At 36.6% G+C, this 16,221-nt stretch overlaps 2 protein-coding genes across 2 annotated transcripts in view; both read right to left on the reverse strand.

Moving 5' to 3' along the window:
* Positions 1 to 659: 659 nt before the first annotated feature.
* Positions 660 to 11,248, reverse strand: BBS5 (Bardet-Biedl syndrome 5). Its single transcript, XM_082285545.1, has 12 exons — positions 11,157 to 11,248; positions 9,941 to 10,023; positions 9,056 to 9,121; positions 8,220 to 8,269; positions 7,564 to 7,691; positions 6,554 to 6,689; positions 5,457 to 5,552; positions 4,893 to 4,955; positions 4,041 to 4,175; positions 3,848 to 3,931; positions 2,137 to 2,160; positions 660 to 2,027 (listed from the first exon to the last, which is right to left on the reverse strand). Exons 1-12 carry the CDS (start codon positions 11,216 to 11,218, stop codon positions 1,926 to 1,928), a joined length of 1,029 nt encoding a protein of 342 aa, XP_082141671.1. The 5' UTR covers positions 11,219 to 11,248; the 3' UTR covers positions 660 to 1,925.
* A 1,842-nt stretch (positions 11,249 to 13,090) lies between these two features.
* LOC309575259 (uncharacterized protein) overlaps positions 13,091 to 16,221 on the reverse strand; it is a gene marked incomplete at both ends in the record, with an annotated part of 31,702 nt that continues 28,571 nt past the window's right edge. Inside the window, 4 exons of the mRNA XM_082285590.1 lie at positions 13,091 to 13,290; positions 14,647 to 14,736; positions 14,820 to 14,907; positions 15,484 to 15,725. Coding sequence (XP_082141716.1) covers positions 13,091 to 13,290; positions 14,647 to 14,736; positions 14,820 to 14,907; positions 15,484 to 15,725 — 620 coding nt within the window. The remainder of the gene's footprint in view (positions 13,291 to 14,646; positions 14,737 to 14,819; positions 14,908 to 15,483; positions 15,726 to 16,221) is intronic.

Consider the following 16,221-nt stretch of genomic DNA (forward strand, 5'->3'; position numbering starts at 1 on the left):
TCTTACAGGTCGGAATTTGGAAAAACAGAGCTGCTCTTGCAGCTGTCAAAGACTGAAAGAAGCAACTGTTGCTCTTAGTCACTATGGTCATGTTTTGCCATCATTCTCCACATTGAATCAGTAAGATTACGTGCAATGTAATAAATTGACATGAGTAAGGACAGCAGAATCTGACCCTCAGTGAGACAGCTATGAGCAAGATTTCACAGATACGTTACTAAATATTCTGAAATAGAAATATTATTGATCAAGTTGTCATTTGTAGCTACTGTTCACTTTTTCATTGCTTGATACATTCATTGCTGCAGTCATAAAGATACTAAAAAACTCCAGAAATTTGCATCCATTTCCTTTGTTCCAAGATTATTTTTATACGTAACTATATCACATACACAATTTCTTCAGATATTAAGAGCTTGAAATTTTGGGCTGCTTCTTAATATCCATTTTGTTATAAACCAAACTATGCTGTTTAGACATAAAATATATGTTATTTCAGGTAAAGTTTTGCTTTACAAAATAATTCAAATTGAAGTCTCCACTCATATGGTAAAAAGTTCTTTGAATGTAATGGAAACAGGATCAAAATACAACTACTTGAATGCAAGATCTACAACAATATATAGTATTATCAAAGTTTATTGAAATAATGACTGCTTTTCAATATAGGTAGTATTTCATTAAAACATATACCTTGAAAGATTTTCTACAAACACCAGTATTACATTCACACCACAGTTACTTTAACAGTCAGCTGCTGAAATAACAGCTGAGAGGAGAGCTCATTTGACTTTTTCCATTTATAGAAAACAGCACAGAGGTTTTATCTCACTAGAAAACGTAACAGCTGTGTCTTCCTTTAAACAATAAATGACTCATTCCTCTATAACACATAACATCATAAAAGGTCTAATGACTCACACACAGAAGCTATTTGCATGTGCACTTTTTTCTAGATCATTGCTTAAAAAAGTGCTCTAGCAAAAACAAACGAACAAACAACAACTGTATGAGCATATCTGGATTATAATTAAATACTTGGAATGATAAGTGCTGAATATTTAGCAAAATTATGAGACATGAAAGCTATTATTTGGAACAGAACTGCTTTTTCTTAAAGCTATCAATAACACAGCCAATATGCCTATGTACAAAATGTTTCTGTGTTGCAAATCATTAAACAAGTTATGGAAATTCAATTCAAACATAATCATTATGGGAAAGTACATCACTCTGTAAAAATACATGAATACTTGAAATTGAGCGTCAAACTGCATACCTCACACTGCCCTGTCTCAAACAGTGGTCTCCATGTGCAGAAAAAGAGGAGGCTTCCTTTTCTGACATAGTGCTATGTAAAATGGCAATCAGTGCCTGGTCCTGGCAGCCAAAGCGCAATACATAAACACAGGAGCCATGAAGTTGTATAAAATGGTGTCTGAAACACCACGGCCAACTCTCGTGTTGTCAGGGGAGGGAGACAAAGGACAATCCTGAAAACAGCGGAGGTTACAAGTGTGTCAAATGGCACTGCCATGCCGTTGTGCAGAGGGACTCCAAGGTGCTCCCACTCTGACAGGCAGAGGGAATTCACAGGTCCTTACAGCCGTGACCGAGGGGGGCCTGCAAGGGGCAGCGCTTCCCCCAGCAGCTGCACCCCGCCCTGCCTGCCTTACAGAGTGGCTGTCCTCCCACTGCTTAGAGGCAGCAGAAGAAATGCAAAGCCTTTAAGCATACAAGGTTTTTGAATAATCTTTCTTTTATGACATAGCCTGGGGCTTATTATATAATATTTGCCTGCTCTTTAGCTTTGGCATGTTCTTTCTCTGCTATTCCGATATTTCTAAATTATCTTCTACAGATCTAAATCCAGCAAGAACCAAGAGTTTCTCCTTGCTTAGGAAACAAACATGTGCCAATCTAAATCAGGTCATTACTTCCCAGAGTCCCTGGAGTGTGAATCCGTCCTTTAGCTTCTCTACTGCAAGTCCCAGTTCTTCTGAAAAAACAGGCTCCCGATCGTGTTGCTTTTTTGAATGCATGAGATATGAGAGAAAATAAAGCAGAAAGCACTTTTTAATTTCATTATCCCATTTTAACAACCTGAATGTGATAGTATGAAAAAAATCTCCTTACCTTGTTTTCATCAGCAAAGTAAGCCTGCAAAGGAAAACAAAAAAGAACCTTGAAAAAAGAAGTCTAAAATTCACATCTGCTCATAATTCCTTGGGGTCAAAACTGTATTGGGTAGGTCTTCCACAACAATCCAGTCTATAAGGGTTTTACTTCTGTGTTAAAATAATTTACAAAAGAGTTCTAACAGGAGTTTCTGCTTTGGATTACAGATTACATACCACTGGATTATGGTATTTTTCATTAAATACCAATCTTAGAATTTTCCATCATAATAAAGATTTTTTAAATGGTAACATTTTCATATTACATTTGTTACACCGACAAACACTTTACAGGGAATGTTAATATGAAGACAAACCGACAGCATCCTGATATTTTTTTGCCTCATGTGCAGCAGCATTTACTATTCAACATCAAAAACTTGCTTAAAATGTATAATATATAAATTCAGTTAACATCATATTCAGTCTAAGAAATTAACATGGAGTAATAGAACACCTCAACAAGTAAGAGACGTGGGAAGAGATACCATCTTTCCCATTCTGTGTGTGTGGTAATGAAGGCTCAAACTCATCAGATATCAGAAAATATTCACAGCTCTGGAAATCTCTGGACCAGCAGATTCTAGATCTTATTTACCAAAAAGAGCCCAATCTTGCTTCAGCTGCCAGTGTGGACTGGTGAGAGGCAGCAAAGAAAGCGCTTTCCTGCAGTGTCAAGTGTTGTGGAATATTGGTGTGTAGCCACTCCTTCCTGGGCAACCTCTGTCTCTTACAGCAACCTTCTAACCATATTCAGCTTCCAGTTTTAGTTTGAGAATATAAAAAGCTCAGTTATTTAATTCAGGTGAAAAAGGCACCAACAGAGCATACAGATCTCCATTTAAGGAAAAGGTATGTCTTCAAATATGCTGCAGATTGAATAAAAATGTGCAAAAATGAAAAGAAAAAAGGCAAAATGCTAGGAAAGAGGGAAAGGAGAAAACAAGAGTTTATCTGTGTTAGTAAAAGACTGCAAAATTCAAAGGAGTGGAAATAACACTGGTGTTAGCCCTGCTAATTTACCAAATTTCAGAGACTGGTAAGAAAATATATCAATTGTCAATGCACCGTGGCTAACATTTGAAAACATGTGCCATCTACCCTTGCAGTGAATAATGGAGCCAGGTGTTACTGAGCTGCATGCTAAGTTTGGAAATTCCTTGAAAGAGGGTCATCAAGCAACCTAATGCATTTTAAAGTAAGCTTTCCTGAAATACTGGGAGTCACAGTAATACAAAATTATTGCTGCCTTTCTAAAAAACTTTCAAGTTTGAATCTTAGATAAACATTGAGCATATAGATCTCACCATCTATTTGTCTGTTCCAAGAGAAGGAAGACTTGCTTTAATATATTATATCTGATTATATTATACTGCTGATTTTCAAGCTATTCCTAATTTTAATGTATTGAGAAACTACATGCCACTATTCTTCTAAATATCTACTACTATTCATTTTGAATAATAGTTTGCTCTTAAATTAAAAATTCATACACAGAATAAATTCCTGTAATAATCAGGATGTTTAATAAAAGGCATGTAGATGTGTTTTAAATATAGAAAGTACAGTTGCAGCTTATCTTTAATAGAGGATTACAGCTGTATGTTGCTTAAATCTGAATAACCAAACAAGAATGATTCTATTTTTCTGGTTTTTGTGGAGCCACTTACCACAAAAGCATCTGTATGTTCATCAGATTCTATTTCCACATCATCTGGAACCTGCTCCACTGTTAGGTCTTCAAGGGGTTGAGGCTGTAAATTAAAACACTCTAGTAAGTAAATTCATATATCTAATATGTTTAATATATTTTTATTACTGCTAACAGTATTGTATCTAATTTAAAATAAATAAATGGAGTACCTTTTCTTCCATTTCATAATCCACTCCAAATATAGGATTAGCTGAATAAACTTTGTGAAGTGAATTAATCTCTTTCACTGCCTCCTGTAGTTTCTCTACAGGGTCTATTTTAAAACCAAGTACATATCCTCCACTCTATATAACAGAAAAAAGACAACATCTGTTTATTAGTCTTATTTTTAAACAGTTTTTTTCTCCTTGATAGTGATTTCCAGTTTAATAATAGCAATTTTCAGCTTGCTGAGAAAACATTATCTTTGCTATTATCTTTTTTCATTCTGCCACTTGAATCATGGGTGAAATAAAAACAATGACAATGCTTCTCTATGAGGTAGATAAGCTTTTAACTGTTAGCCCATTATATACACGGGGAACAAACTCCTTTTACAAAAAACCACAAGGAAACAAGAACAGGATAAATTCAGAAGTGATATTAACGATTGATTCCCAGCAAATTTTTAGTCTGTTAGGTCTTGATGTTGTTACTAAAGCAGCTTTCAGATACACAGAAATAATGAAGATTTAAAAGAGTGGTCTTAATTAAGTACAGATCCCAAAGATAATTAGTTAGATCCCAAAGATAATCTGTCAGAAAACAGTGTATTTGACAGTTATAAGCTAGTCATGCTGGCCTATTGTTGCTTTGCTTAGAGAAACTGTAACTCCCAATAGCCATATTGACCCTAATATACACTTGAAGAAGTGCAAAGAGAATTTTTTTAAAGTTTTCAAAAGGCCACACAGAAAGAATGCTCTTATGTACCTTAAAAGTATACCCGTAACATTTCAAAATTAGAGAAATATTATATATAAAAATGTAATCAATATAAAAAGGCTACTAAAGCTTCTTACCTGCTGAGAACTCTCTATCACAAGTGCCAAACCAAACTTGGAGTCTCTCATTTTTATTGAACGCTAATGATGAAGAGGTATAACACTGTTAAAAATTTTGTAAGTACTGGATGAAAATCTCTTTGTTGCGGTTTGGTTTTTACACTGTAATAATTACAGTTACTGGCTCTGGAAGCTTGGCTACCAGCATTCCCTCCCATTTACCATTACAAATCGGAACCCCTGAAAACTCAAGAAAAAGTGTTTTATTAGAAGTGGTAACAGTAAATTTCTGAACATCAGGTTCACAGATCATTATTCCCAGTATATGTAGGTGGCATGAAGCATCAGAATAAATACTTAAAAAATTTGAAATACAAGCCATTTTCAACATCTGTACCTGTCCATGAAATCCCCCAACTAATCTGGACAGAAAAGAAAATGTACCCTGCGGTTGATGCTGGTAAGACTAAATTCCTCCCTGAATGTGGGATAGGAAATAAAATTTTGGTGAGCTGGGAGTTTTAACTAAAGACCTGAGCATATGCTGTTTAATTTTGAAAATGGTGGTTGTAAGATACTTACAATTTGTAGATATGGTATGCTGACATTAAAGCTGTCGTTCATATTTGCATGCCAAACTATTCTCACATTAGTAATAAAAAATGTTCCCAAATTTCCCTATTAAAGAAAAGACATGTTAGCATTGCTTTTAAGTACAGAGGTTTTTTTCCCAAATGTGATGATTATTGCTATCCATTTACACATAAGCAAGGTACAGCTTCATATTTAATTCACTAAAAGCCTGATTCTTCCCTACCAAACCCAGTCGAAATGTTTCTATTGATTGCAAGGAAGCAGAATCCAATCTTTAAAGGCTACAGAACCTGAGTAATGAAAATAGCTGGCAGTTCCTACTACTGCAGCAAGGCTGGATCAAGTCACAGCCCAGCCAACCTCATGTGAATACATGAAGCCATCTGAGAGCGTTATTAACTGTACAGATCTGGAAATGGCATAAAGTGTAAGTATAATGGCATGTGGGTTAAACTTAGGTAATTGAGGAGATGTGTGCCAAGGGATGTAGAGGAAAGAACTTTTTAGCTTGTGAGGGTGGATCATATTTCTATTCTGGACTAAAATTGCACAGACAGAAATATCAGCTCCTGTTTTGTTTCACTGCTCCGGGATATGCTTGCAACTAATGCCCTGTAAAATAATAAATGTTTTCTATTTTTATCTTAAAGTCTTTTATCTTTTCTTGTTTTAAGACACAGATTCCTTTCCAATATTTTCGATTTCCACTAAACAAAAGACAATATAATCTTAATACTGTTTAGTCAAAGCTGTATGTAAACATACAAACATTCAGCAGAGCACTTCAGAAAGGTGATTTTCTTTCAGAATCATACAAAGCTTTAGACTCATAAATATATCTTTTTAACAGAAACTGTATATTTAGTTCCTTGCATATTAGCCAGGTCATGTAGACTTCAGGTTGCAAAAGGAGATTTTGTTGTAGTGAGTAGCAAATGGCATCAGTTTCTCTGCATGCATCAGCTGATGAACAGCACTAAGGGTAATCCCTTGGAGGTTACAAAACTATGTTAGTACAATTGCTAGATGGAAGCTGAAACATTTTAACTTTTCTGTAGTCAATGCACTCTGATTCTTCACTATACCTGGTCACTTGATAAATTCCAAACTCCATTGACTTTATCATATATTTGTTCCTGTGGTAACAATCTCAGTTGCTTGTTTTGAATCAATGCACTTCTCAGCTTCAGATCACGATACATTTTGGAAGTTTCATAAGCTCTGCAAAAAATAAAAGATACATACTAGTTCATACATAGTTCAGTTTTTCTATTATCTTTACTTTTTGTTTTAATACAGATATGAAATGTATATTTTCAGCTTTTCTTATCACCACATTGCCCAAAAGTGAGAGTACTACTAAAACTTTTTCAACATACTAAATTATATTCTAGTTTTCCTTAATGAAATTATCTTTAAACTTAAAAGGGGTTTTTAACAACTTTTTGATCTCTTGTATTGTTCATGTCTGTACTATTTCTTCTTTTTCCTTAAGACAGCCATCACCCAGCCTCTATTGCAAAGCCTAAGTTCCCTGGGTCCCATGCTATACATAGCATGGACATTAACAATCCTTTATTTCTCAGTGCCAGTTAAGTCACAAACATCCAGTATATATGTCAGTATTCCATAGCTCTTAGACACCTATGGTAATGTATTATGCACACATTCATTCAGATGACTTGTCCTTAGGTGGGAAGCATACACTGTTTCATAGCTGACTAAGAGTTCTGACCAGGATTTAACTCTTCATTTCCTTTACATGGTCTGAAATTACAGGGAATTATTACTGACAGAAATCGTATCTTGAAAATGCACACTGAAATTAGCTCCTCTGTGCTTTTATTTGTTCAGATAGTTTATACACACAAGGTGTATGAATTGTGTTCAATAACTAGTATAAATACAGATTAGTTGTCATTATGTGCAGTTGTCTACTAAAATTTGTGATCATTCTCCCCCCTCCTTCCAGACATTGTTCTCTTTTGGGAAAGTTTTCTGAATGTTGAATATGGACACTCATATACTGGGTCTATCAGCAGTTGTAACCCCTCATATTTGAGTCATTGATCAAACACTGTTTTAAGTACACTACCTGTGCACAGCAATAACTGAAGTGAAGAGCCTGGGACTTCCAGGAACAACATTGGTAAATATGAACTCAAACCGAGTATTGTTACATTTAGTCAATATATACAGAGCTTCTGTCTGCCCTCGTAATTTCTGTAAGGGAAAAATGAAGTTTTACATTTTGTCAGTATAGTAGCTTGATTGTACAAATAATAAATATTCTTCAGATATTGTCTAAGTTATTGTTTTAAATAGAGTATATGGAGGTGTAATCCTGATTCTACCACTGATCTACTGCTGTCTTCAACTGAACTTATTTTTCTTTTCGATAAACTAGCAGTTCCACCAACAGTAAAACTAATGAAGCCTGCCTGCTATACATTTGCAATATCATGACTGAAACAGTATTTTTGGTTTTGTTATCATGTGGTTGCCCAGGAAATCTACAGCATCTTCCTGCTAGTTCTTTGCAGCAAGTCAAACAAATAGCTTCACAGTTGCATGTAATTCCATTCAAGCTATGTATTTGAGAGCTCTACACTTTTAAGATTAAACTTTTGTTACTATTCTATTACTGATCTTGCAAGTAAACTTTCAGATTATTGTTGATATAGTGCAGTAAGTATAAACAACTAATTACAACTTATTTTATTATTTTTAAAAGTATTTTTTGGAACTTACTGAGTTGGCAGTTCTTGTAGTTATATTTATAACACAGTTGTAACCGACAGCTTAAAAGTCAGGGGAGAAAAAAAACATTGTTTTGAAAACAAGAAAAGTAAGAGTCAAAATTACAAAGGACATTACTGAATTTTGTAGCACAGCTTTGGATGCTATTTGTGAGAATTACACCTTGTGGTTAATCCTCTGGGTTCTTATCACAACACTGAAGACTAATTTAAGCTGGAAAGGATCTTGGGAGGGGGTTTGGTCAAGTGCTGTTCTCAAACCTGGACCAACCGTCTGTCTGCTCAGTGTACAGTCCAATAAATATTTCCACAGAAGGGGATTCCACACTGAGTACTGGAAATAATTGGGGTACAAAGTAACTGCATCCTGCCCCTGTTTCAGCACATTAAATTAAATACGAGCAGACCGCTAGCTACTCATACAGTTAAAGTGAGATACTTAGAGTTTACAACACTAAAATTGGAAAGGCAGGTACGTGTGGAGAGTAAATAGAAAAATGCAGAAGGCGAATAAACAGGTACAAGAGGTACAATTAAAGCAATGTGTGATGAAGCTGAAACTTCTGTTTCTTTCTAAAAAATCAAATGAATCCCACATCAGCCAAATGAAAAATACGTCTGAAGAACTCTTCAGCTTATTTTCCAAGACATTAACATCGAATATTGAATATTACTATTTTTCTATTAATTATCATCTCAGTTCCTATATTATAAATAGATTCATTAGTAACAGAGCAACACAATTATACTTCAGTATTCTGTACTGAAATCAATACTTTGTGAAGGAATAGCATGCCACCACAAAAGAAAACAAAAGGTAATACTTACAGAGATTGACTCTGGGCAACGACAGTGAGCGCCAAATGATCCGCAAATTTGTCACAAGCAGTCGGCCTGGAGATCAAGAGTATAGATATTTTAAATCTAAATAAATTCCATTAATTGGAACGTTCTGTTCTGTTACATATATTTACCTTTAGTTTTGAAACAACAGAATATTCCTTCCCCTTGACAGGGAAAAGACAAAAAGCACAGGACACCCCACCAGAAAAATCACTAAACACATTTTTTTCTTAAATGCTGGGAGAGAAAATCCAACAAGGAACAAATGAAACAACCTCTAATATATACCAGCATTCCTCAAAATCAAACCAAGAACAGTTATTGATTTCAATCTAGATGCTTATAGTAAAAATGTAGACACAATCAGCGCAGAACTGCTCTGGGGAGAAGGGGAAGGCAGTGAGTTAACTATCACAGCTGTCTTCATGAATAACCTCACCCCTTTGTCATATGCAAATTTATTCCATTCTGTACCCTGTAGAGCAGCACATCCAAGCCCCAGAAGGGTCATCTCAGCATGCTGGCAGCTTTAGCCCCTGCCACTACATATTCCTTACTAATTCAGTCAAAAACAGCCTGGGAAAAACTGAGCATTAAAGAGAATTACGGCAGAACAGCATCACACTGTTTATAAATGGATTATTCTTACAAGGCTTTCAATTCTAAACAAATTCTGAGACAAGAATCACTTTCCTACAACTTTAGGAGATCTTGTCTGAAAACACTCTGAGGCAGATCTATGAAACAAGCAGGATCTCTTCTGTGCAACAGAGCACTGATACTGAGTTCAATGGAAACCTGACCAGGCTTTCGTGAACCTACACAGGTTAAATAGTAGAAAATTTAAAATTTCCCTCAGTATGCAGTTACCTCTGTCTCCATTGTTTCCTTTGGTATCTTCAACAGACTCTAAGCAGTCTATAAGGACCTCTCCAGGTCTCATTTTCATTTGTCTAAAAAAAAAAAGGAAAAATAATCTGATTTATCTTGCGAAAATAAGGCCATTTCTATTTCCCTACTTCACTTTCCTCTGTTTTCTGCTCAGTACGTCATGCAGTGAAAAATCCACATATGCATACATACATACAAATCAACTTTACATACCTGAAATTAGCACTACATCTCAGAGATTAAAAATATTAATATCATTATCATTAAATCATAACAATAAATAAATATGTAGCAAGTGTGGCCAAGAAAACTATACTCCAAAATAAGGAGAAAGTGTGTGGAAATTGGAGGGAAAAGAAAAAAAACACTTGCATTCACATAATTTTTAGAGGATAGAATTTATTGCCTCTTGTACTTTCAGGTCACAAGGAGTGGAAGTAGGCTCAGGAAAGAAGAGATGCCAGCAAAAGAAACATCTGATGTATAAGGACATATGAAACGCTCAGCTAAATTTTCCACAAAGGGTGTGGTTTGCTCTTTGGTTTGGTTTTTTTGTGAGGTCTTCTATTTATTTGTTTATATTATTATTTTGCTTCATTTAACTGTCTAACCACTTAATTACATAACAACAAATGTAGTATGAATTTTTGCTGTACTTTAATCGTATTGTCAAAAGCAGCCAAAGCTCATCATGTATGGCATGACAGAAACAATATGTATTATAAAGACAGAGTTTCGTGAAATACTGCACAGCCAACGCCCTGTTCCCTGAGGAGGATGCTAACTCCACGGCAGGGACGCCAACTCCTGGTAACCATGAGTGCCACCGTCCCCGCAGACACACGCCTTCAGTTTGGCTATACTTCTCAGTGCAAGAAAAGCTGAGGTGGACAAAATATACACCCTTCCCTCACTCTTCCAGTGTCCAACCTTTTATTTTGTTTTCTTTTTATAGATTGGAAACGGTGAGTGAGCCCCACCCATCAAGCCGTGCCCGCCCTCTCCCGCCCCGCTCCGCCAGGTGAACTCGCTCTTCCCCCGCCGCCACACCGGGGCGCTCCCGGCATGCACCGCGCCGATAATGGCGCTCGGCCTCAACCTGCAGAGGGAGTGTTCAGCCCGCAGCCTGTCGGCGCCGGGCGGGCCCGAGAGCGCCGCTGTGAGGGCAGGGCAGGGCCGGGACACGGACACTCACTGCGGGGAGATGTCGAAGCGGACATCACGGTCCTCCCACAGCACGTCCAGTACCCCGCTCATAGCCGCCACCCGCCCCGACGAGTCCGTGCGCCGCCCTGGCAACGGGCTGGGGGGGACGGTCTCGCGCTCCCGCGGCGGCCGGGATTGGCTGCGGTGCTGCACGTGGGGAGCGCGCGCGCACTCCCGCCCGCCCTGGCTCCTCCCCCGGCTCCTCTGAGGCGCTGAAACCCAAAACTTGAGAAAGGCTCGCGTTCTCGCTAATGCAGCCTTGAGTCCTGGCGATTTCCGGGGTGGGTGTTTGTTTGGTGGTTTTGGGTTTATTTTAAAATAGATGGGATGTGTCATTTTTAATTTGAAATGACTTGAAAACTGTATCCAGATTTTAATTTCAGTGCCGTACGACTTTCAAATTTAAAAAATAATACTCCGAATAAGAATCATAAGAAGAAACTTGTCCTTTGATAGTTCTTTCCCTAAAGCTTGTCCCTGGGTTGGAGAGGACCCCGTTGCACACATCTGGAAACTGACACAAACTGTATGAAATCAGAAAGCAGCAGGTGGGAAGTGCCTCGTCCTCTTTGGACGTGTCAGGAGAGGGGCTGAGGGTTCTGCAAGCAGAAAGGGTGGAGGGTGTTTTGGTTGAGGCCAAACTCTGTTTTTTGTTGATATGCTTGATGTTACCATTTGCTCAGGAAAAAAACCCAAACCGCCCAAATCCAACCAAAAATGAGCATCGAGTTTCATGTACAGGAGTGGGTAATCTGAGATGTTTGGCTTTGTTAAGTGCTGTGGCAGAAATCCAGTTACATTATCTGAAACATATGACACATTTAGCTGTGAGGTAAGTTTTTAGTCCAGTAAAGGTACCATTATCCATTTTCTGTCCTGGCAGTAAAACCAGAAATGTTTTATTAGAAACAAGCTTTAAGGTATATTAAATAATAGAAAATGCAACATATACAGGCAGACATAAACGTAAAAAGCAGTATCACAGTGGCAGACAGTGTTTAATGTTTTGAACGTAAGTTTAAATAGTTAACTAAGGAAGATGAAAATATTAAAATACATTTAAAAATTAGGCTTGGCTTTCAGAAGAGGAACACATAACAAGGACTACTTTAGACATGAACTAACCCAATGCAGTGGTGCCAGTTATTGGTATATTCATTCACAGAAATCTGTGGATGTGTTTTAACTGTAATTGTCATGGATCTTGGCTAGTTAATAAAAACTGAGGCGAGTTTACAGAAAAAAAAGGACTAAATGTATCTGTGATATGTTTAGGAAAGGTGAGGAAGGAACTGAACCACCTTCCTGTCCTGTGACCCAGTGAGCACATAGGCCAAAAGTTGATGCATTTGTTGTATTTATCTGTACTCAGTAGTACTCTGCATGTAATTTGGAAATGGATATCTTATGCTTTAAATAGTGAAATACTATTTGTGAGAACAGTTTCACTTATAAGATGTGAAGTTTTCATTGCAGAATCCATGCCAAATATCAGATTTCTGTAACAAAGGGAGAAGAAATTGCCTAATGACTAAGGATTGGTTTCCAAAGCCATATAAGTAGTTTAAAATAAGGTCTAGTTAGTGACTGTACAATGGTAGTATTTTAAGATTTAGGTGAAGGAAGGGCAACTGCTATGGCAAATGCTACACTGGTCTTACTATAACTGAGTAAAAAAGGAAATGTTGTACTCTTGATACTGCTGAAAATTTGCTATTTTGTTATAATCACAATGTCATATAATAAATGCTAAAAGTATTAAAGTATGCTTGCATAGGTAGACTTGTTTTAGTTAGTGGGCATATGCCTTCATAAAGTTAGCATTCCATAAATTATTTGGTTTGATTTTAGATATCGTGCTAGATACTTGATAAAAAAGCCAAACAATCAATAGCTTCAACCTGCTCATTTTTAATGTAGAGACTAATTCGTACCTCCAGAAAGAAATACACAAGCCTGTCTACATTCCTCTTCAGTCTCAAAACGGTTTGCATTTCCATCGCAGCCACCATACCAAAACTGAGCGCAGGCATTGGCTTTTTTATCATAATACCATCTTATTGTATAAACGCGGCATGGCCCTTGATCTAACCTTAGCTTGCACTGGAGGTCCACAACACTTTCTAAAATAAAAAGAAAAAAGAGGAATAGAAACAATTCAGTTTGTAAAAGTCAATTGTATTCCATAGACTTTACCTTTAAAACTCTGATTTTGTTTTATTTTTTTCTGCTAATCTTATACGATAGTTTAAGATTCTCTTTTAGTTCTAAAGATGTTAGTATTGAAGGCAGGTTATAAGTGCATCTTAGTAGTCAATAAACTGTTCCCCTATACTGGCATGATTCTAGTAATTCCAGAAATAATAGTATTATAGCTCCACATACAAAAAGAGCAAACAATGTGAATATGATAATTTTGAAATATATTTTTTTGAAATCTGATTAAGTGCAGCCTGTCTTGTGAGCAACCTGAAATTGTAAGCCAAAGAGCTGTAAGCTAGGTGCATCTGCTGTTTTTGCATCTGCTGCATCCTTCTGCTGTATATCAGTTCTTATGGTATGGAAGAAGAGAGGTTAAAATACTGAGAAGAATATAAAACTTTTGCCTTGCTTTTGTAAGATATTTGTGCTACTAATCTAATAAAATGATAGTAATTATGTATGTAAGTTTGAATGTAAAGCTTGTTGGTCTGATGACTGCTACAGATATGGATTAGAGGACTGTGACATACTAATCTAGTCTCACTTTAATAATACCGTGAGATAGAAAACAGCTTTTTGTGAAGTTTAATGTTGTGACTAATATTTTGTCTTTTGCAACTGGGATCTTGTTACTTTTTTGAAAAATAGTTAGTGCCAGAGACCAAATAAGTTATGCCACTGTTCCCAGGAAATATGAGAACATGTTTCTATTGCTGTCTTCTGTTGCTCCCATCATAATACACTATTACTGGAACTGAAAACCCCCAAATGATGACCAAAATACATTTGAACATTTCACATGAAAAGAACCAACACTTTAAGCAGTCAGCTAATTATTATACTTCAAATGACTAAACACTGTTTTTTCCTATTGCTCCTCTGAAACAGAAATATATTCTTTCAGTCCAATTCTGAAATCACTATCTGTGTCTTTAATGAAGTCTCCCACCTCTGCAGACTGCCCCTCCTTGGCTGATGAATGACCTGCTGACTGGCTCACCTTCAATGAGCATTATTCTGTTTTTAGATGCCCCTTATAAGCTCCCTCTCAGGTTATAGATAACCTTGCTTTTGCTTTAAGGGGAGCGGTGGGATCCGGAACTTGGGAAGACAAGAACTGCAACTATAAAATCCTGAAATGACTTTTCTTCTACATCACAGATTCACAAAATTTGCAGAGAATGGAACAAAGGTACTCTGATTTAAAGCCTTATTAAAAGTTAGTACCAGGAGAAGAGGGGAAAACAATGAAAAACTGGTTATGGTCTTTAACCCACCGGGTCTTGGTGTGGGGCCTGTAGTTGAAAGAGATGATGTCATCACTTTATCAGATAATGGTTGTTTAGATGACAGTAATGGTACCACAGCTGCAGGTGAAAATAAACAGAATGAGATGTTGATGTTTCATCACCAAAAATTAAAATGAAGAAATCAATGACAATAAAAATACCTCTAGTATCTACTGTTAGGAAGGTTGGCTGTTTTTCTTCATCTTGTTCCTCTTCATAGGCTTCATATACTACAGGAGGTACTTTGGTCTGAAATAAGCATTTGATTTTTTTTCTTTCCGGATACTGTGAAGTGTTTCAAAATGAACAAGCCCTCCATGACTTAGAGATTTTCTAATGTTTTTTCTTTCTGTTTAGCGTGACTTCAGTGTTAAGAACCAGAATTTTTACTTCACGTGGTTGGTTTACCAGGAAAGTTGTCATATCTAAATGTGGGATATATATGTTTTTTTTTTTTAGTTGAGCTTTACAGAACTTTATAAATAAAGTTAAAATTATAATCTACAATTGAGTTCAATTGCTATTCTTAGACTTAATTATAACAATGTAATTGTTTTTAATATTGTTATGATTCACATTGTGGCACAAATATTACTGTGTTAAATGAAGGAATCCTTGTAACAGTATCAGGAATAAGTTATAGCTATTAGTTAATTGCCTGCATGCAACATCAGAGCTCTTACTCAGAACAATCAGCTCTATGCATGCCAAGTTCAAGTACTTGTCCTGTAGAAAATTAAGGGAAATGGTATATATTACATTAGGTGGCACAGAAAGATACATATTTTAAAGTTCTGCTCATTAAAGCCTGCTGAATTTTCATACCGGAGCTAATGGTTGAGGAAGATGGCCAAGACTCAGAGGACTTTCTACTGTAGATACTCCAGGTATCTGTGCTGAAAGTGATTGTCTGTTAACATTGTTGTTCTGAAGTATGTAATGTAAAGAACTTGGAGATGCTGAATGGAAGGATCCTCCACTTATAGTTGCACTGTTTCCATTATGATTGTATATTAAGGTGCCATGCTCATCTTCACAAAATTGATTGACTAATTTGGACTCCAGAGCTGTTTAAAAAAAAAAAAAGTAGAAAACTTAGCATACTGAGGAATTCAATGTATTTTTAGAATTTTGATTACTTATATATGTCTGTAATACACATGTTATCACTGTTTACATGCATCTAAGAAGATTATTCCAGACTCTTTGGACTATCGATTATTTTGGTCACAAATTTGCCAGCAAGTATGTCCTCTGTGTGGTAGAAAATACAATGAACTTATGTAAGGGTGTTCATCTAAGCTTAGTAACAACTACTAGCTGATAATGGGAAAATAACTGCTTCTCTTGCTGACGTGAATAACCAAGTGAAAATGGGTTATTGCCCAGGGGAAGTGAGCAAGTAGAATTTATGACAATGGGTTTCATTCTGACTTACAGTCCAGCAGATTTTCAGTGCATGAGCACTTACTCATCTTAGAAAGCTTGTTTAAGCAGCTGTTTTCCTAGACTGGGTGACATCCCCCCTGCTGGCATGTTGCCCCATAATGTGACACTGTAAAA

Source organism: Coloeus monedula (assembly GCF_965178545.1).
Source record: "Coloeus monedula genome assembly, chromosome: 7".
In the NCBI taxonomy this organism is placed as follows: Eukaryota; Metazoa; Chordata; class Aves; order Passeriformes; family Corvidae; genus Coloeus; species Coloeus monedula.